Source organism: Rhinolophus ferrumequinum, chromosome 8 (genome assembly GCF_004115265.2).
Source record: "Rhinolophus ferrumequinum isolate MPI-CBG mRhiFer1 chromosome 8, mRhiFer1_v1.p, whole genome shotgun sequence".
Taxonomy (NCBI): domain Eukaryota; kingdom Metazoa; phylum Chordata; class Mammalia; order Chiroptera; family Rhinolophidae; genus Rhinolophus; species Rhinolophus ferrumequinum.
Window position 1 is genome coordinate 74806774 of NC_046291.1, and position 20186 is coordinate 74826959.

A 20186-nucleotide genomic window follows, 5' to 3' on the forward strand; every position below is an offset into this window, starting at 1 on the left:
TTAAATTTTTCTCCACATTGTACAAAATAAACAGAATTTGTATGTGTGTGTATATATATATATACACACACACACATATATATATGTATATGTATATATATATATATTACTATGGCCAAATTCAAATGCCTTCTACAGCCTGTGTATTCAAGGGCAGAAATATTGTATCTCTTCTAGCATCTGGGCCCGGGAGCGGAGCTGGGGGGCAGGGGAGAGGGTGGGAGCGGCTGTGAAAGTTGAGGAAATTGACAGACTGAGAGGTGAATTGGGGGTAGGCACCAGGTCCTGGCTGGAGGGAATAGGAAAACAAAAGTGCATCTTCTCAAACTGTCTGGGTGGAGGGAATCCTGAGGGAGCCAGTTTGTTTTACTCAAAGAAATCCTAAAGAATGATTTTTCTCCCTCCAATGTCGACTGCAATATTATTTCACATTTGCATGTATCTGTTGTTTTAATCCCCTTCGTCTGTGCTAATCTTGAAAAGGATTGTTAATGGAGAAGAAAGACGGGGAAGGAGCGATTCATTTGCAGGACTTGCTTTGCTGTATGAGGAGCCGAAAGCTAGCAGCCCCCAATACGCTCTCGACTTTTCCCTGCGTCCTGCGCTCCTACATCCCGCTGATCCCACGATCCCCATTGTCCCCGACCTGGCCTTCGGACGACGGGAGTGTTCGGGACAAATTTATATTGCGGCTTTCTCCGATCCCACCGCCTCTGCGTTGGTGGGAACTCTCGGTCAAATGGGGAGGGAGTGCCAGGGGCGTGCCAGGCAGCGGCGAGGGAGGGGGCAACCTACCGGCGCGCCCACCCCTCGCGGGGATCCTTCCCGTGCCAAAATTCAAACATCCACCTTGATGGAAACCTGAAAGATTGCTGTTTTACCCCAAGTCAAATACTTGCAAGTCGGAACTCCCAGTGCTAAGTTGGGGCTGTCTCCTGCCACTTGAATAATTACTGAGCCCAGAGTAATCAGATGATTAGGTGTTTTTAATGGAAATACTTAAGAGTCTTTTTTTTTTTTTTTTTTTTTTGGCTTTTTAAGTCAGGTCCTAGGTAACCTGACATTAATATACATAATAAAGACAAGTGATTTGTTAGCCGTTCGCTTGGATCCTTTGACCCGAAGTTTTGCCTGTGAGTGTGTGTCTGAGCTGTACGCCCCCAAATGGCTACCTGGGCTCCCGGAGTGGGGTCTTGCCTGGATCTTTCCATGCAATGGGCTCCTTCTGCCTTCGAAATGAGAGAGGGAAGACTGAAAAGCAAACTTCTAGAGAAAGCTAAACTCCAAATATTTTTTAAGTTAAAGGGGTGCGGTGGGGGGGCAGTAGGAAGAGGAAGAAAAGGCTATTAATAATAGAGATAAACCTCAGAGGAGGGACTTGATAAGTCATACATATATTTAGTATAGATATATAATATTAAAAGAAATGTAAAACAGAAAATTGAGAATGTGTCTGACCCATGTTGGAAATCTTTCATTTTTTTTATTATCAATTTTTAGACTGACGATCTTGAATGTGCGTCTTCAATAGGCAATTTATCTGTAATGAAGTGGGGGGAGATTAGTTTATCCAGCTAGTCTCCTTGTAATAAATAGAGTTAGGGAAGAGGTGAATCTGTAACCAACTGTGAAAATGTACTTTCTTGCATCCTAAAGTAAGAACTGGCTGTGGTCATGCTGGGTGGCTCTACTCCCGCCCTCCCCACACACACACACACTAAACATACAAAATACAAAGACAGGCACCTCTGGGAGTATGGATGTGACAACTCATGTGGTGGCTTTTCCCTCCTCTGAGTGAAATTGCCAATGACTCTTGCATTCAAAGTCTTGCTTTAGGCACACATTCAAAGCACAGTTCAAAGCAGTTTATCTTAATATAAGTAAAAGTCTAGGGTTGGATCAGGGTATTATTTGTTTCAGATTTCATCAGACTGAAAACACGGGTCTGTAACATATTAACAATATTAAAGCAGAAAAATTGGCATGAGGCTGTTCTTTAGTCCTCTTGACACCTCTACCTTTACCTTTGCAAGGAAGCCTTAAGGTTGTGGGACTGGAAGTTTATTTGTGCTCTGAGGTTCTCAAGCACTTTCACTCTATTAAAAAAAAAAAAAAAAAAAAAAAAACCGCCTCACAGTTCTTTAAGAAATTGAGCCTGAACCATTGGAGGGTAAGAGATTTCTTCCTTTTCCGATAAATGCCTGTGCTCAGCATCCTCAAATTTGGCTGTCTTTATTTACTTCCATATTAGTTCCAATTATGTGCAGTGTAAACCAGCTTTTTGATTAACAAAACAGCAGAGCATTGGTTAAGAACACTTAAACTTCAAAAAAAATTCCCCTGGGAAGTGGGCTCTGAATTGGTTAATAATGTGCAGTACTTGCTAAATTGCTGACTTCCAGATGTGGAAAATATCTTTCTTGTTTAGGACCTATGTAACCTGATTGGATTACGACAGAAGCGTCACGTTGGAAGCTTTTGAGTGATTATTTAATTAACCATACAGTAGAAAGCTGTATTCTCCAGGAAATCCCTTCCATATTTACATAACCAATCCCTTCAGAGCAAAGGTGGAGTCTTTTCTTTTTAATTTTAGTTTAATTGCAATATCAAATATATACGTATACTCCAAAACTTAGACCCCATGCCGTTTAATATCATTCTCTTCCTTCCCTGCTAAGTTCCTCTATGGCCTTTCTTCTTTTCCTCCTGCCTGGCTACACACACTCCCTCACTTTGTCGTAAGGTCTCCCTGAGATGTAGAGGGATTTAGAGATCTGTCAGCCCAGTGCACTCTGTTAATTTACTTACAGACCCTACTTAAAAAATGCCAAACTACTTTTTAGTTTGGGGATACAGTCCAGAAATTCATCACACATACACACACACACACACACACACACACACACCAACACATTCTCCCTAAGATGCTGTTCACATGCAGCATTTATTTTTATGGCTCTGGCATCTAAAAAGAAAATGATAATAAAATAAATAAGAGAAAGGGCAAAGAATTTAGTTCCAGAAGCCGTACTGAGAAATCCACACAACTTAACGTGCATCTCAAATCTGGTCATTAGAGGTATCTGCATAAGAAGAGGCGATCTGGATTGAGGACCCGGGATCTTCTCCTTTAACTTTCGCCCCTTAGAGTTCTCCAATTCTGTGAATGGTGTGCACCATTTTCCGCCCTGTACGTACTCTGTAGGATTTAGTGATGAGGATAATGATGCCAAAGGCTTGACGGGGGGGGGGGGAGGGGGGGCGTGGAGAAGGGAGGGAGGGAGGGAGGCGAGAGGGAGGGAGAGAGGAAGGGAGGGAGGTGGAATTTCATTTCTTCCACTAAAGCGTTTGCGGAGACTTCAAGGTATAATCTATCCCAGATCCTTTCCCAGAGAGAAACTTGGCGATCACGTTTTCACATGATGCTCACGCTCAGGGCGCTTCAATTATCCCTCCCCACAAAGATAGGTGGCGCGTGTTTCAGGGTCTCTCTCTCTCCTACAGAAAAGAAAAAGAAAAAAATGTCATTAGAAGAGGCGTAACACGTCAGTCCGTCCCCAGGTTTGTGTTTCCTGGAGTGGCCGAAAGAGATCAGTTCTAACCTGCTCCGCAGGAATAACGGTCCTGCCTCCCGACACTCTTGGCGAGGTTTTGTACAGTTTGCTCCGGGAGCTGTTTCTTCGCTTCCACCTTTTTCTTCCCCACACTTCGCGGCTTCTTCATGCTTTTTCTTCTCACCATTTCTGGCCAAAACTACAAACAGGACTTCGCAGGTAGGTTTTTTTTCCCCCCTTTTCTCCTTTTTTATTCCTTTTTACTATGATCACCCTCCCCACCCTCCTTTTCTGATTTTTTCCTTTTAAGTGGGGATGTGAGTCTGAAGTGAGGAGTGTCTGTGGGTAGGAATTTCAGGTGGGTTTAGCTCCTTTATGGCAAGCTTTTCCCAAGAGTGACTTCTTCGATTTCTCTCCCACTCCTAATCTCTCTCCTTCCTTTTTTCTCCCTTTTTCCTCTCCTAAATAATTTGTCCTGTACCTGTGCATTCAGGTAACCAAAGGTGCTTTTTTGCTACCCAGCCTAGTAAAAGTTTTATTAAGAACTATATGGTTGAAATAAAAACTCTTTAAGGGGAGAGATTCTGCTCTATTTTCGCATCTAGTTCCAATTCATTGTACTCAGCAATTAAAACTTGGCAAATACCTGTTAATTATTACAAAACTTGATTGATACAAGCCTACCAAATTCGAGGGCAAGTTTTTTCTCTTAGATATGGCAGTCAATCCTCCTCTCCCAGGGAGAAGGCTGTTTTCTAAGCAGAAAGTGTCTGTTTTTTGTCTGCTTAGCGAGTTTCATTTCTTTATTTCATTCTTTGTGTGTGTGTATGTGAAGTAACACCTCACTTCTGTGATGATAAATAAAGAAGTGAAAGTCCTCATGGAACTTGAGTCGTTTACCAAAGTGTATGTGGGGGGGGGGTCACTACAGCTGGGAGGAAAACTGCTGTCAGGATATCAGGGTTTTAAATTAAGGATAACTTTTGAAATTGTATTTTAAATGGCAAAATAATATAGACATGGATTTCACAGGAGACACATATACACACTTATCCCATTGCATACTTTGGCACTGAAAAGTCAAGAGAGATAGTAGGAGTTCCCAGGAACAGTGGTGAGCCCGGCTAACATGCATGTGTTTATCTCCCACCTACTTATATATTTTACATGCTCCCCCTGTAATGATGAAGGCAAGATTACTAACTCCAGAGTTAGAAATAACAAGCGAAGATAAAGTTTACAGCACAAATGCCCTGTCTCTCCCTCACACACACATGCTCATAAAACTAGCAGCTTACTTTATTAAACATGTATTTATATGCAATCGTGTGTAAGTCTCAGCAGGAATACACACAAGGCCAGCTGTTTCATCCCAGACACTCCTGTGACCATTTCTTTATTTCAGGATTTTTCCCAACCATTTCAAATAGGAAAGCCAAGAAATGACAAAATGTATCAAACTTAAATTAAAGGTCTCCCACTATGCCTAAGTTAAATTCAAGGTGCTTTCTAAATCATCCACTTCCCCTTCTCTCTGCCCTGTCCCCCCCCCCCTTCTTCCCCCGCAAATGTGTGGAAACTGATACTCACTTTCCAGGTTTTCCGCAAAGCTTCTAGCACGGGAGACAATAGGTGCGGGGCGTGGGGACTGAGTGTGCTCGGCAGAGAAAGGGTTAATGGCCCTTGTGTTACAGTTTGCATCTGTTACATCTTTTATAGCCCCCTGTTTAAACTAATCCTCGAGGCACAGCATCTTCCTAACCTCCACGGAGTTTCGGGATTCTCCTCCTCTCCTGCCTGCCTCCGAGGTTCCCCTTCTCCAAGTTTTGACAGTTTCAGCTGAAAAAATGCAGCGCCTCTCTCGATTTTTAGGTACAAAAGTTTCGAAGCCAGAAAGGATACGATCATTTAGTAGAGCTTAAAAGTATTGCCGTAGCGGTTGGACTTTCTCTTTCCTTTCTTGAGGGGAAAAAAAAAATTTTTTTTTCTGCTGGAACTATTTAAGGGAACCAGTGTGGGGGAGCATGTGTATGAGTGAGGTGGGGGGAAATACTTAAGTAAATATTGTCAAAGTGGTGGAAGGGGGGGAGGGACAGTGTCCAAAGAGTCTTATCATTATATTTCTTACTGCTGCGTGAAACTGGAAATCTTAATTTGAGGGCGGGGGGGTGGGTCGGGGGGAGGAAGAGACAGTGCCTCGATCAACTCCAAAGGGGGAGGGGAGGGGGCGCGGGGTGAGTGGGCTTCCTATAATTACAATTATCAATTTGCCCGAGTGTGCTTCATCTGGGGGCTGTTTGGCGTTGTTTGTTGTTTGTTTGTTTGTTTCCTCGGAGGAATGGGGTGGGGGGTGAGACAAGATGAGAGCGAAAGAAAGCCTCGCCTCACCCCAAGTACCGGAGCCGGGCTGAGGACTTTTCGGACGAAAGGGTCCGCCTAAGCCCTGAGTCAAGCAGTCTTACTGTACTGCCGTGTGCATTCCCTCATACGGTCAGGAGTTATGACTCATTTTGAAGATGTAATTCTTGTTTCTCTGATCCCCTCGCGGGTGCGACACACCAAACAGTAACAAACACAAAGCGCCTCGGGGCCAAGGCTGGGGTGGGGGGCGGGGAGGGGGCCGCTGAAGTTTCGCTTTGGCGTTGGGGGGCGCGGATGGGTGCTGGCCGGGTCCCTGGCCCGGCTCCCCAGGGCGGCCCGCGCGCGTTTCAATGGGCGCGGGCGATGCCCACATTGTCGCTGTGTTTGGTTGCTAGATCGAGCCTGCGTGCTGCCGAAGCAGGGCGCCGAGTCCATGCGAACTGCCATCTGATCCGCTCTTATCAATGAAGCAGCCGATCATGGCGGATGGCCCCCGGTGCAAGAGGCGCAAACAAGCCAATCCCAGGAGGAAAAACGGTAAGAAGCGGCCCGAACCAAACTTTTCCGGGCCACTCCGCGGCTCAAGATCCAGGGAGAAGGAGGGGGAAAGGGAAAAGGAACCGAGGCGGAGGCGGCGGCGGCGCCCGGGGCTCGCGGGCGAGCCTCCCTCCGCGGCCGGCGCCGGAGCCCAGCGCGCGCGGCGACTGGACTGGGGGGAGTTGGGGAAGTGCTGGGCAAAGTGAGCGTCGGGCGCCGGGGGGCTCCGAGCGCTGGGGTTCGGCCGGGGCCCCGTGCCACCATCCCCGCGGTCCCCTCGCGCCCCCGCCCTCTCTCCTCCTCCGCCTCCCGCTCCGCTAGCTCCCGGCCCGCCTGGTCCCCAGCCGGGCTGCGGGAGCGTCCGGCGAGGGCAGGGCGGGGGCCCCGGCGCCAGGTCTTGCAGGATCCCGGGGCGGGGGCTGGGGTGGCAGAGCGACGGCGAGGGCGGGAGAGGGGGCCCGGGGTTGTGCCTCCGCAAGGCTTAAAGTTTCTTGCCGGAGTCGCCCGGCCGCCTCTCCGTACGCCAAGTAACGGTCCGCCAGCAGCGGGGCCCGGCCGGGCGCGCCCGGACTCTGTGGTGGGAGGGACTCGGCCGACCCCGCGCGGGGTCCGGCGGGTGCCGTGCGGGTTCGGGGGCGGGTGGCTCCTCTCCAGCGGGCTCTGGCCCCTCGCCGGGGGCTGGCGGGATCGAAAAGCGCAGGGAGACTTTTCTAGGCAGTTTCTACATGGTCAAGAGGAGCCCGTTATTCAAGCTGAGTCAGGAAGGAGGAAGGAGATGGGGGTGCGAAGGGGACACACAGATAAGAGGTGGGAGATTAAAGGGGTGACAGTTTAGTAGGTCCATCTTGGAGAGAGGCAGAGAAGACAGACAGAGAGGGAGGGAGGGAGGGAGGAAAACAGGGAGGGAGGGAGGGAGGGAAGGAGAGCGGGAGAGAGAGCGAGAGAGACCCCCTAGGTATTACCCCCAAACAAAATCGTGGGAATAAAAGAGAAAACTGATTGGCAAGAGCGCAGAAGGCTCCTGGGGGAGGGGAAAGAGCTGGGGACCTGAGAGGGTGCCGGGGGGGAGCTGACGGAGGATACTGAGTTTAAAAAGAAAAACCAACCCCCCAAAACAAACAAGCGAACTAGCTAGCGCCAGCTCAGACTGGGAAGGGAAACTTCTTGCTCCCCTCGCTCTCCACCGGATCACCCGGCGCGGGGCCGCGTTGACGCTCCGGAGCTGGACGCGGGGACGCGGCGCCCGCCCGGCCTCCGGCCTCCCGCAAGCCCAGCCCGCGCCTCGCGGGGACCGCCTGGGCCCACTTGGAGCAACTTTCCTCTAGACAAGACAATTGTGCGCGTCCCCGGCCTGCCCCTGAGCTGCGCGGCGCGGGGAGGGGGTGGCTGGGGGTGCAGTGCGGGGTGCTGGAGGGAGAAAAACACAAAGACTAGAGAATTTTGATTAGAGACAAATGATGCTTCTCTCTCTGTCTCTGTCTCTTGTCTCTCTAGGTTGTGTGTGTGTGTGTGTGTGTGTGTGTGTGTGTGTGTGTGTCTTTTGCTTGTTGTGGTGGAGGTGTCGAGCCATATGGGGGAGTGATAGAGGAATTTTAGTCAGAAACTGTTCGTTACGTTATCCTGCCTTTCCCCTTTGTGCTGCCTTTGATCTATTTGCTTGGCTTAATATTACAAAAAACAAGTACAATAATATATTCCGAGATGCTTCCCCAAGATCCAGTTCTAGCTGCCTCTTTTTAAGCCTCTCTCTCTCTCTCTCTCTCTCTCTCTCTCTCTCTCTCTCTCTCTCTCATTCTCAATTTAATTTTTCTCCACTCTAGTGTCTGGCATTATTTAAGGGGGTCCTTACACAGGAGACCTCCCCTTCCCCATCTCTGGGTAATTTAGTAGACACTAAAATTACACCTAATGTCCCCCTCTCCTCTCTTGTGTTTCCTCTGTTCCTTTTATTAAATGTTGGTTATTGATTTTCTAAAATCAATGTCTGTTGTGGGGCTTTCCCCCCTCTTACAAGTATCTAAAACACGTTGCTGATCAACTGGATAACAAAAGCTTTGTGTCAAGCAGTTTTTTTTCTTATGTTAAACAGTCATTTTTTGAGAGAAAAAGAGAATGAGATTTAAAGCCAGGTTCCCAGAAGTGTTCTTTTGCAGGAGAGACTATTTAAAATGTTTGTTTCTTCTTGCCTGCTTCCTCCCACCCCCTTCGGGATTTTGCCACTGATGACGAGCCTGGCCTCGGCAGTGAGGTCAGGCTAGCCCAGGTCTGGGGAAATCGAGGGCTCCAGGCTTCCTGGGAACCCTTGGTGGTGGGGGTGGGGGTGGGGTCTCACAGAAAGAGGCCTGCTGGAAGCTTCACAGGTGGACCGGAGTGCCAGGGAGGTGCTCAGCCATGGACACTGCAACCATTTCCCCTCCGCTCAGACATTAACTTGGGAGAAGCCTCAACACTCCGAAATGGAAAGTTGAATTGCACATTTTGAGGCATGTAGCCCAGACTCTGCACACTCAACAACAAGCCTGTCCATCGCTTACAGCTTCTCTAACTTTGACTATTACCTGTCTCTTTTTACAAATAATCTATGGGAAAACATGCTCTGAATTGGTTACTTGTCAGTGTTTTCCTTTGGGTTTAATCTGACTGAGCAATGTCCTGGTTTTCAGAAGCAGGTAGAAGACTTTCCCCCCCTTTTTTCATTTTCTTTCTCATCGAGCACGTATCCAATGCCTTTCCCTTTGGGAATTGCCAGGATTTATCTGAACTGAGTGGGTTTTTCTTCTTTCCTGGATTCATGGAAAAGATGTCACTTTTGAGCTTGTGTCTTTGCTGATAACACTAAATATGATGATGCTTATCAAAATCATATAGAAATTCCTGGAAAGAAATAATGGCAATACTAATCATAGAAGTAGAAGCTGCAAGGGAAAAAGAAAAAAAGGTGGTCATTCAGGAAACTAGAATTGAACTTTATATAATTTTAATGAAGTCAAAAGTGTATATATATATGTGTATATATATATATATATATATACACATATATATATAGAGAGAGACTAAGGCGACAAGGAGATAAAACGTGTAAAGCAGTGTGTGTGTGTGTGTGTGTGTGTGTGTGTGTGTGTTTGAAAGGCTGGTCAAGAATATGGGTTAGAAGATGATGCTCTATATGATCATTAAAAAGCAAAGGAGAATGAGGCAGTGCGAGGAAAATAAATGTACAAAGAGAGAAACAAGAATCTAAAATTCAGCCTTTAAGATTCTCAGGCTAGCAAGATGCCTGGCAAAGACCGTGCCAGGGCCATGTTAATCCGTAGCGGACAGTCTCCTTTGCCCCACACAGAAAGGATGAAATCTCTTCCCAGAAAATAAGATGTGCAGCAGGAAAGGGGGAAAGGGGTGAGGGAGAAGGAGGCAAAAAGCAAGTTGCCCGCAGACAAGAATGTGTGTCGGTTTCAAGAAAGTTCAGTCAGATGATCTTCAGTCGCCTGACTCACTTTGTAACACTTTCACTGAAGCTGGAGAGGAGGGGAAAACCCAGCCCCCCCTTTCTATTCCCCTGATTATACCCCGCTATCTCCACACAGCCTTCCAGTCAGAAATGAGCACTGGAAGCAGGAGATGCCCGGCTGCTGCCTGCCATTGGCACAGCCCAGTTGTAACTGGCAAAGTTTGTTGCTTTAGCCCCTGATGCGGGCTTTGGCTCCTGGGGATGCTCCGACTTCCCTCCTGCCTCCCCAGCCCACCGCCTTCCAGCATCAGCCTCTGAAAAATTGCACATACGCATGCAGGCTGTAACAAAAATCAAATCTGGAAACTGCTTGTTTCAAAAGAAAAGGGAATGAAGTTGTCTTACCTATGAAAACCGAATGCGGACTGGAAGGAAAAAAGAAATGGAAGAAAGAGAGAAAAGTTAAATGTGATTGTTCTTCAAAGTTTCAACTAACGGGTTGGGGGTTATATGGGGAATGGGGGAGATTTTTACAAATGCCTTTGGTGTCTGATTTTCAGTGGTGAAGAAAATGGATAAAGTTGGATGTTTTCAGGGCTTTGAATCCTAAAGGAGAAACAATCAGATGAGCAGAAATGACTATCCCTGTTTCAGATAAGTCCTCACTTTTTACCACTTCCTTAAAGGGAGTGGAGGTGCTGGTGGTGGTACTTAGAGGCAATGGACATAGAAGTTGCTCCCGTTTCGGAGATGCTTAAATGAAAAGGAAAAGAAAGGCAGTCAGGCCCTTCTTAAAGATGTGGCCCCTGGCTCTTCCCTCTGAGAGGTGAAGTTGGGATGGGGCAGCCTTGAATCAGAGCCTCTCAAGTACACACTGAGGCAGGGAAGTTTCCTTTGGATTACAGTCGGTTCAGACTTGGTTATTTTTGCAAGTGTGGAAATCTTTTACCAGTAGCCTTCTTCATAAAGTTGATGAGCTTATAGGGAGCCTGTATTGCTGGTTCTCAGAGCACTCAGAGGCAGTTTGTGTGGCAGGTACCAGTTCTAAGGGGGCTCCAAAGATATCCATCTCCATCCTTTTCTCTCTGTGGAGCTCTTCTGTAAGTTTTGTCACGTTGCAAATACACAAGTCTGAGGGCTATGTATCTCGACTGATCTATGTGTTTTATTTTGGTTTGGAAAAACTAAGTCAATTGGAGTAGATACATGCCTTTCTTCGTAGCACAGCCACTAGCCTGCTGGCATCCATAGCGTGACGTTCCACCAGGGATAAGGGTCGGCTAAGGATTTTAAACTTTACATTGTTTCTCTGTTGCCAAATACAAACAAATTCAACGTCTTTAACATTTATTTCCAAATATGAATAAAGCCAAGATTAAAAGTTTCCTACTAAACTGCTCTGTCATGTGTTCAGATGCTTCCTTTCTTAATTTACTCAAAGTAAAGAAAATTCCAAGAGGTTATCAATGACTCTAATACCATATTAAGACTATTTCCTGGGAAAAATTTGTGTGTACCCTGAAGGTAGGAAAGGAGGGTGTTGCTTGCTCTCCAGCAAAGCCGCATTTGTTCCAAGATGTGGGAGATTCTTTTCCTTACAACAGTTTTTGTCATCTGCATTCTTCCAAGGCTTTTAAGGTGCATTTTCTTCTGTGTGAAAGGGAACTCTTTGTCCTTTTCCTCTCCAGCACCGTGGCTTCCCAAGGTAGACACTATTTTGTGCCTGTCACAGAGAGGGGGAGTGCAGGTTTGCAATGCTCACAGACAATTGATTGTCTGCCCTAATGTGTTTCATTTACATGTTTATAACGTAATGGTGCTGGGGTGTCCACTGTACCATTCATTCCCGCATTCCCACAAGGGGGCAATTGTCTGAATGGCCAAGTCAGACACCTTTTTGATTGCTCTTTGGTTGTCTTTTTAGAGCAAAGAGATAAAGGAGGAAAATCTGTGATGCAGAAACACTAGTTGAAAATATACAGAATTAAATGTCACCACAAAAGCAGATATTAACATAAGCCCAAATATGCTTTTTAGCAAAGATGTGAAGGTTGAAAAAATATTTCAGAGCAGAGGGAAGGATGGTTTAAAACCAATAAATGGAGCACTACTTCACCCTCCCTACTTCTTTTCTTTCTTTAATAATCAGAAGATGAAATGTGATTTTCCTTTTTCATTTTTAAGCCTGAAACATCTAGGTACCTCCTCATTATTTGTGTGTTTGCTGTGATTTGTGAATTTTGTATATATTTACATAGCTCTGTTTATGCCAATGGCATCAGCTTACCACTTGGAAAATCTATTGAATGACTATTTGGGCTGTGGGGAGTGTAAACTTTTAAAAAGTAAGAGCCAAGTATTTCTTCATCAAGCATTTTTTTTTAAAGGAAAGCAATATTAATCAGTAGACTCTATGGAAGTCTTTGCCTTATTAGCTATGTGCCAAATACTTTTATCTTGGATGACAGTTGTGTCAGAGTGAAAGCTCTCAGGAAAAGTGTAGCTGGTAGTTACAAAGTAAATAAAGAATTTGTTTGAAGGTGTTCTGTACTGCTTTTATGCTGTGTGTGTGTGTGTGTGTGTGTGTGTGTGTGTGTGTGTGTGTGTTGTCTTGTATTTTTTCTGAAGGAGGTGAGAGCAAAAGCCATCCCTGCCTGTGCTTTTTGGCTTTTCTCTTCATTCAGTTTGCCCTTCCATATTATGCATTTATGTAGCACACATGAATACACCTGCTTAAAAAAAGATTTCACAGTGCAGATGGTGCTTTGCTGGTTCATTTAAGTAATACAGTTATTAGAAGTTGGTCTGATTTCGCGTGTGGTCCATAAAGAGGGAAAATACTAACTCTTGTGTCATCTAATGGGAGGTAAAGAGGGGGGTACAACTTTTATAATTCTGTAGTAAATTAAGGAGAAAAAAAATCACCAGTGTGTGAAAGATTTTTGCCTCTCCAGGAAGACACACACAGTAGCTGCACCGTTAGCTGAACCCCTGACACGGCGGTCTTTTGAATGCCTTAGGTATGATTTCACTTTCGCTCACATCAATGCTGACCTGAATGCCTTTCATATCTGATCCGCTGTGTCTCTCCCAGTAAACATCCCCTGAGGGGAGAACAAAGAAAGGAGCTCTTCTTCTTCTTAATCACAATTCAGCCCTTTCACCGCCGGCAGGCTCCATTTGCATTCTGCCACAGAAAGCCAAGATGAAAAGAAAGAGAGAGAGAGAGAGAGAGAGAGAGAGAGAGAGAGAGAGAGAGAGAGAGAGAGAGAGAGAGAGAGAAGAGAGGCAGAGGGTAGTAGCTGAGTAAAATAACTTAGGTGTTTGTGGCTGTTTGTTGGGCTTTCCCTAGTTACCAGCCTTATATAGTTGATGCTCTACCAGGCCGTGTCCCTCCTGACAGGCATATAGTGTTACAAGATGGCATGTCTGTACTATTCATGGCCACCCGCTCAACACTTGAGGTAAAAAGTGTCAGGGAGAGATCAAATCTCCCCCAGAAGCCTGTTAGACTTGGGGTCAGGTGTGTGGACTCCTCACTCTTGAGTGCTGCCTACTATTTGGCTTTACTCTTATTGTTTACCATCAGACCAGAGGTAAGGGCACGGGGGAGGTGGGGGGGGCAGAGGGGGGTGAGCTGGAGACCGGTCAGAAGGAGCGAAGGGATAAAGTCTCTGGAGGCCCTGGTCTGGTTTCAGTGATGGGTGTCTGGCCCAGCAAAAAAGGGAGACATGCTTATACCCAGCCCGAACACACTGATAAATCTTCAGGAAAACTGAAAAAGACTTTCCCTTTTTCCCCTGACTTTTTATGATAATTCATATTTTCAAATGAAAGGGGAAAAAAGCCAAGAAAGAAACTCTCAAATGAGCCAAAAAGGAAAAAAAAAATTCTCTGAAAAGAATTTTAGGGGGAAAAGTTGTTCTATTTTAAAAAGCTTTGAGGGCTGTAAAGTGCCACGTTTTTCACACCTTCTCCATACTTTTTTTTCAGATTTTTTTAGTATGTTTAACATTTGTGAGATGACAGCCTTTTTGTATCTCAAACTGGATGCTTCAAGATTTATAAGGAGGGGTTGGTGGTATTCACGTTCTCTTGAGAGAGTAAGTTTATCCCTAAAGGGTTCCTTCTTACTGGGAACTGTGTAAACCCTCACAGGCAGACCTGTCAGGTTTTACTGTGTTATTTGCCTCCATTTTCAACATGCAAAAGTAACATGCAGTTAAATGATATTGGAATGAGACCACAGCAAGAGCAGAAACCTCTCGTGACAACTTTTCAGCTCCATTATCTGGCTCCTAAACTTTCTTGTCTGTTCTTTTTTTCTCTTTTTGAAACCACTTTTAAGATACCAAGAGGTTTGGTTTTTTTCATCCCAACAATTAGATTAAGCATGCAAAACACACACACACGCACATACACACTTTGGACGTGCAATCGCTTCAAACAGCAGAGTGAAGAATTGGAAACATGGCTTTTCTGATAGCCGTTGTGGCAATTTCACTTATAAGAGCAAAACTAGTGGAGATATTAGAAGTTGTACACGAGCATGTGACACAGATTCCTGATTTTTTTTTTCTTTTTCCCCAGAAGATTTACAGAATTTACAAAAAGAGATTATCCCTACACCTTCCACCCCTCCTATCCACCCCCATGACCCAAGCAATGAAGGATTTAGGCAGATTTACTTCAGTAAACACCTTTGGACACTTGGGGGGAAAGTGGGAGTCTGTTTGCAAAAGGAGGCTTTTGTTAAGTGAGGTACCGGGATAATGCTTTACCAGGCAGCTGTGATATTAACCTACCCAGCAATGCGGGAACACTCTTTAACTCTTTGAGTGCCTGGCTCTTTGCGCTCAGCAGATAAAATCCTGGCTCTCCAAAGACACTCAGAATTCTGGCTCTAACAGTTTATTATTCAGACAAGTCTTGTAGACATGAAAACTGTTCAAGCTTTTAAAACAATGTGGTTTAATTAGATGAGGTGGACTTACGTTGCTCATAAGCCTTCCAAATGGTGGTTTATAATTGGCAAGGAAAAAAAATGAAAGAAAGGAATCAAGGCAGCACATTAAAAATTCCAGGAAATATCTTTAGAAAAGCTATTTTCATTTCCAGCTTTTAAAATATTAGACTATGGTAGCTAGAGGGAATGAAGCAGCTGGGGCCTCTCTCCTTACTATAAAAGACACCAGAAGTTTATGATGAAGACAGGGGCTTCAACTTGAAAAGATGCAAGAGGCCAATTCGGACAGTGACATTATCACAGCCCTGGCATCTTTTTAAGGAGGAAATGTTGCCTATCTTTCGGAGCTTGGGAAGTCATGTGAATCTCAGAATCAGGGCCTCAGGCCAGCTGTGACCAACTTGAGACTTTTCAAAGCAAGCAGACAGACGTTTTATAAGAGGAAGGAGTTAATAGTTATTTTTTGCTGGGCACCAGAATAACTTTACAGGTGTTGCATTTGGGCTTAAATAAGATTGCCTTATTTAGTTTTGAAAGAGTGTAGGTGTCAACGTTCGAGCAGCCACGAATGTGTGAGAAAGTAAAGGGTATGAGACATGACAGAATTAAAGGTGTTTGCTATGTTGTTACACCGTGTGTCAGGCTGCAAGCTCCCTTTGTCACAGCCTCCTGGTGATTTGACAGCGCAGATCTACTTCCCTTCTAGGTGAGACAGCATTTTTTATTTGGAGTTATAAATATGGTCCACCCTTCGCGTTGCACCCTGCCTCCCAGATCCATGAATCCCATTTGAAAGCATCTTGCCCTGAGACACAGTGAACAAACGCTGTATAGAGGGGGCTGTGCGTGCGGGGGCCCAGGCACTGCCAGCATCACAGTAGCTGGCATTGACTGTTGTTTGGCAAGAAGGTCCTCTGCCAAATCATCCAATAATTAAGTTTTATGTTATTTGTATGAACGACCAAGCATGCAGTATTCCCTTTCAAATCAAAGGGAGGCTTAAAATTACTTCTTGAACACTTTCAGACCATGGTCAGGTCACAGTTTGGGGGCTGAATTAAAATGATCTCATTCATGATCTAATTGAGGTTGGCAAAACCTTAGCAGTAGCAGGAGTACATAAATATAAATCAAAGACCAAAATTTAGCAAATCATATCATTTGCTAGAAATCTGCTCATGAATTATTCTCCGATTGCCAACCCAGAAGTTAAACTTTGTCTCCCCTCAGCAACAGTAACTGCGCATATTTTTTCAGGCTCCTGACAGAAACTTAGAGGAGCTGCAAAGAGAAAAGAGAAGGAAGATGATCCATGTCTCATCAGATGTTGTGTGTTTGTGACCCAAGAAAGTATAATAGCTAATAAAGCCATGTATATTACAGCGGATGCTGCAATCTTGGTTAGAAATTAATATCGGCTTCTGAAAACCAGACTTTGGAAGAGCAAACAGCTAGGACGTAAGAGACGTAAGGAGAGCAAAGATTTCTGATTGAACTTCGCTTTCATTTTTCAATTGAATGTAATCATCATAATGATTCATGATTTTTTTTTTAACCAATTTAGTTCTATTACTTAGGTGAGGTGAGGGGATGAGATTCGAAGTAATCGTTAGAATGAAAAGGCAATACAGAAATGTTAGTGTATATATTTAAGTTACCTTTCTTTTTTCAAGAAACATTGCTATAAAATGAAGATTCCAGATAACTTTTCCAATAATCTATGGGATTAAATGTTATGCTTTATTATAGGCAATCCATTTTTATTTGCTCTTCATTTTTCTTGGTTGCTGTGTGTTATTTCAGCTTAAACCCATACACACTCTACTTTAGAAGGCAGGAGACCTAATTCTGAACTTGAATATTTTGAAGTTAAAATTTAAATCCCACTTAAATGAAGACATTCTTTCAAGCAAACAATAAATGTAGAACTGGCCAGTTTAGCTAACTTTATCACAAGAGCAAATACATAAAGATATATTTTTAAAACACAGTGGTAGGGTACAAACATTTTCAAATAAACTCAGGTAATAGAGGTAAATTACTGCATTATTTTGGAAACAGGTAATTGTCATTAATGACTTCCCATGACAAAAAGGCAAAACATGTTCTACATAAAAATGTATAATGGATTCCTCTTTAATACATTGCTAATATAACAATAGTTATTTTTGTTCTTTATATATATACGGTTTCATATATCTTTTTATAATTAACTCTGGGAAAGAAAGGTACTACTGATAAGGTTATTGATACTCCCTCCAAAAATAAGTAATCAATAATAGATCAATATATCATGTTATTTCCAATGAGACTTTTTTTCTCTCCCTTAAACAGATGAGTAGATTTCAAGGATCCAGTGCCCAAGGATCTATAAATGTAGTATATAGCTTTCACTGTTTCCTAGTTTAAATTGTATTTATATTGTCTTGTATATCTGAGTAACTGTAATCAAAGAAACTTTGCAGTGTGCCTATTCTTGGAAGTACCTAAGTTTCTATTTTAGACACAAAGCACATCAATGGAAGTGTTTCACATCATGAGATTTCTCAGTTTTAAGAGGTGAGGTTTATATATAAAGAACTCAGTAAGCTGTGTTTTCATAATAAATAGACTCATTAAGAGGGAAAAATCTCTAAGAAAAGGCTGTCCTCTAAAGATTTTCCATCATCTTTGCCCTACTGATGGGAATTTGAAAACTAAATACAGCCCATATGCACATATACACACATGTACCCTAGGACCCCAACCCTGGTACTTTTCCTCTTCAACTTTCACTACCATCATATAGCTTATGAATGAAATACGTTGCAACAAAAATAGTAGAGGTAAAGAATTAATGTAGATTCCTGTTCAGTAGGATTTATTGTAAGAAAAAAGAAGCGTTCCCTATTCCACATGACTCTTACAAAACTTACTTGCACCTATTAATCTAAGCTTTCAGTGTATTATTTAGGATAAATTACAAGCTTTGTGCTTTGAAACTGTTTTCCCCGTTTTCCTTCAACATTACCAACCTTAACACAGATTATGCCAAATTGAATGCAAATTATTATGGTTTTTAAAACAGCATTCAGGAGTCCTGAATAAAGGTGGCATTTAAAGGTAGTGTTTACAATATTTAAAAGAAAGAAAAAGGGGGGAACGGGGAGAGAGGATTAAACTACACTGAACACTTAGAAATATGTGGAGTTTTATAGTTGCGCAGATAAAGTGTGAGGTAGCCTTGCCCTGTGAAACCAAGACCACAAATGTTATGTGTCAGTAGGTTCTTTGATAGGGCTTCTGGTCACAGCGTTTTTGTGCTGTCAAACTGCTGTGTCCAACAAACACCTCCTCTGAAACAAAGTGATAAATGCAGAGACAGGCTGGCTTCAACCAGTCTGAACAGCCTCCTCCACCACAGCCCCACTCCCAGGCCCACCTTCCCCTCCCACACGCCAGCCACCTCACCACCAGGCTTTGCCCCTTTACCTGAAATTGACATTTATAGGGAGATGCCAGGGCTTTTCAAGGTGTCGGTGGTGAGTAATTATTGATACTCCCAAATCTTATGAATCAGTACTCTGAAACTGCAGGCAAAGTCCTTTTTCTGGCAGGCTTTATCTAGTCTTTTTTAAATGCAACTGGACTGAGCTTCTAAACTTCTGCCAACTTGAACTTTTTCCACCTTTGCTTAATCATTTGAAAACCACTTGCTTTCCTCTTGTCTTTTCCCCAGTCACTGGAGTTTTATTTTCTAATGTTCAAGCAATTACGTTGTGCAACACAAAACAAAATTTTGCCTTAAAAAGCCCAAACACTATTACTTCCTACTTTTCAGTTTCCAGCATTCTTTTGGGGCTAACAGTTCAGATGTATAGCCAACTGATATGTTTTCCCCCTTCTCTCTCTTGGAGCCATTATTCTCTGACTAAAACCTGTTTACTGGTGCCTTTGTGTGTGCATTTTTTCTCCCTGACATTAAATGAATTTCCATCTTCTACTTCTGCAATCTCTAAGAAATAGATAAACCATTATATTTTTTTCCCTGCTCGTATTTTAAAGCGGTGATCCTGACAGCAGGACGATTATTGCACTTTATATTTTAGTGGATGTTTGCTGTTGCTAGTTACAGCAACACTTATCATAAGACAGCAAGAAAAGAGTAGTCCCTGGTAATTAAAGTAATGAAATATTCATTTACTCTACCTTTTCTGTAGTCTCACAAATTAGGCTGCTACATTTAATGCCTGCACTGCCTCTGTTTTTATTATAATGGCAGCTTTCGCATCTGCAATTAGGACTAATTCTGACAGTTACAATTTCTGAGGGATGGTAAACAGTGAACGAGATGTACAGCAGAGGTATTACACGTGAAAAGCCCTTGTCTCTTTAACCTTGTTGTTTTTTTTTCTCGCAGAGGTTACCTTTTCCCGATGGTGCAAAATCGACTTGACATAACTGTTCATCAGTTTCAGGGTTTTCCCTGGAGGTGTTTGCATCAAATCAGCCCAGTCAAGCTTCAAGTTGAAATTGGCAGGCCAGAAACTGACAGAGTAGAGACTGGAAAAGAGACAGCTAAAGTACAGGCAGCAAACTGACAGTAGCAGAGTGAAAGACAGAGAGAGGGAGGGGAGAGATGTTGAGAACGAGAGCTTTTCTACTTTAAGGGAAATCTCTACTCTTGTACGGATCTCAGTAGCAACGTGTAGTATAGTGGGGGAACTTAAAAGGTGGAGAGACTGAGAACACCTTCAGCTAATTCTTACCACTAGGGCTCACCAGTCCAGCTCCAGGGATTGGCTCGAATTTAATCTGATTGGATGCCTAAGAGGAGTGGGCACACTTAATTAAACAGGAGGAAAGTTCTGAGGCACCTCCTCAGCCCTTATTAAAGCTTGAAAGCCAAATCTCATGATCAGTGTTATAGGAGGAAAAGAAGGCAGTTTGGATTTTTTTCTAATTGTCAACTTGTAGGAAAGTTAACAGTTCCTTCTCTTTACCAGGTTTGTTTTCTCGAGGTTCTCTTCTGAGGCAGATTAAATGTTCACAGAGACCAGAGCTCAGGAGATTGTAAATTCAAAAGTTAGTGCATTTTGGTCCACAAAAATAGCCACGTAGCAAAAATTATACTTGAAGAGATACTCCTTTGAATAACATGGGCTTGCAAGTTCTCTTTGTCAAATAACACCCGCCTATCCTGATAATGTAAGAACATTTCTTCAATTGTTTAAAGGCCAAAAAATGTGGCAAAATCTTAAAATAGCAATGACATTAAACTTTTATTTTATTATTGGTAACGTCACTTTCAGAAAAATTCTGATTGCAAAACTTT

At 43.6% G+C, this 20186-nt stretch overlaps 1 protein-coding gene across 4 annotated transcripts in view; it reads left to right on the top strand.

The window, feature by feature from the left end:
* Positions 1-3408: 3408 nt before the first annotated feature.
* ZEB2 (zinc finger E-box binding homeobox 2) overlaps positions 3409-20186 on the top strand; it is a 127548-nt gene continuing 110770 nt past the window's right edge. Inside the window, exons 1-2 of one of the 4 annotated variants that reach the window (XM_033112004.1) lie at positions 3409-3779; positions 6317-6458. In XM_033112004.1, coding sequence (XP_032967895.1) covers positions 6386-6458 — 73 coding nt within the window. In that variant the 5' untranslated portion in view covers positions 3409-3779; positions 6317-6385. Of the gene's footprint in view, positions 3780-5309; positions 5433-6023; positions 6079-6316; positions 6459-20186 lie in introns of those variants that run through there. The other 3 variants (XM_033112002.1, XM_033112003.1, XM_033112001.1) reach the window with 3 other exon arrangements.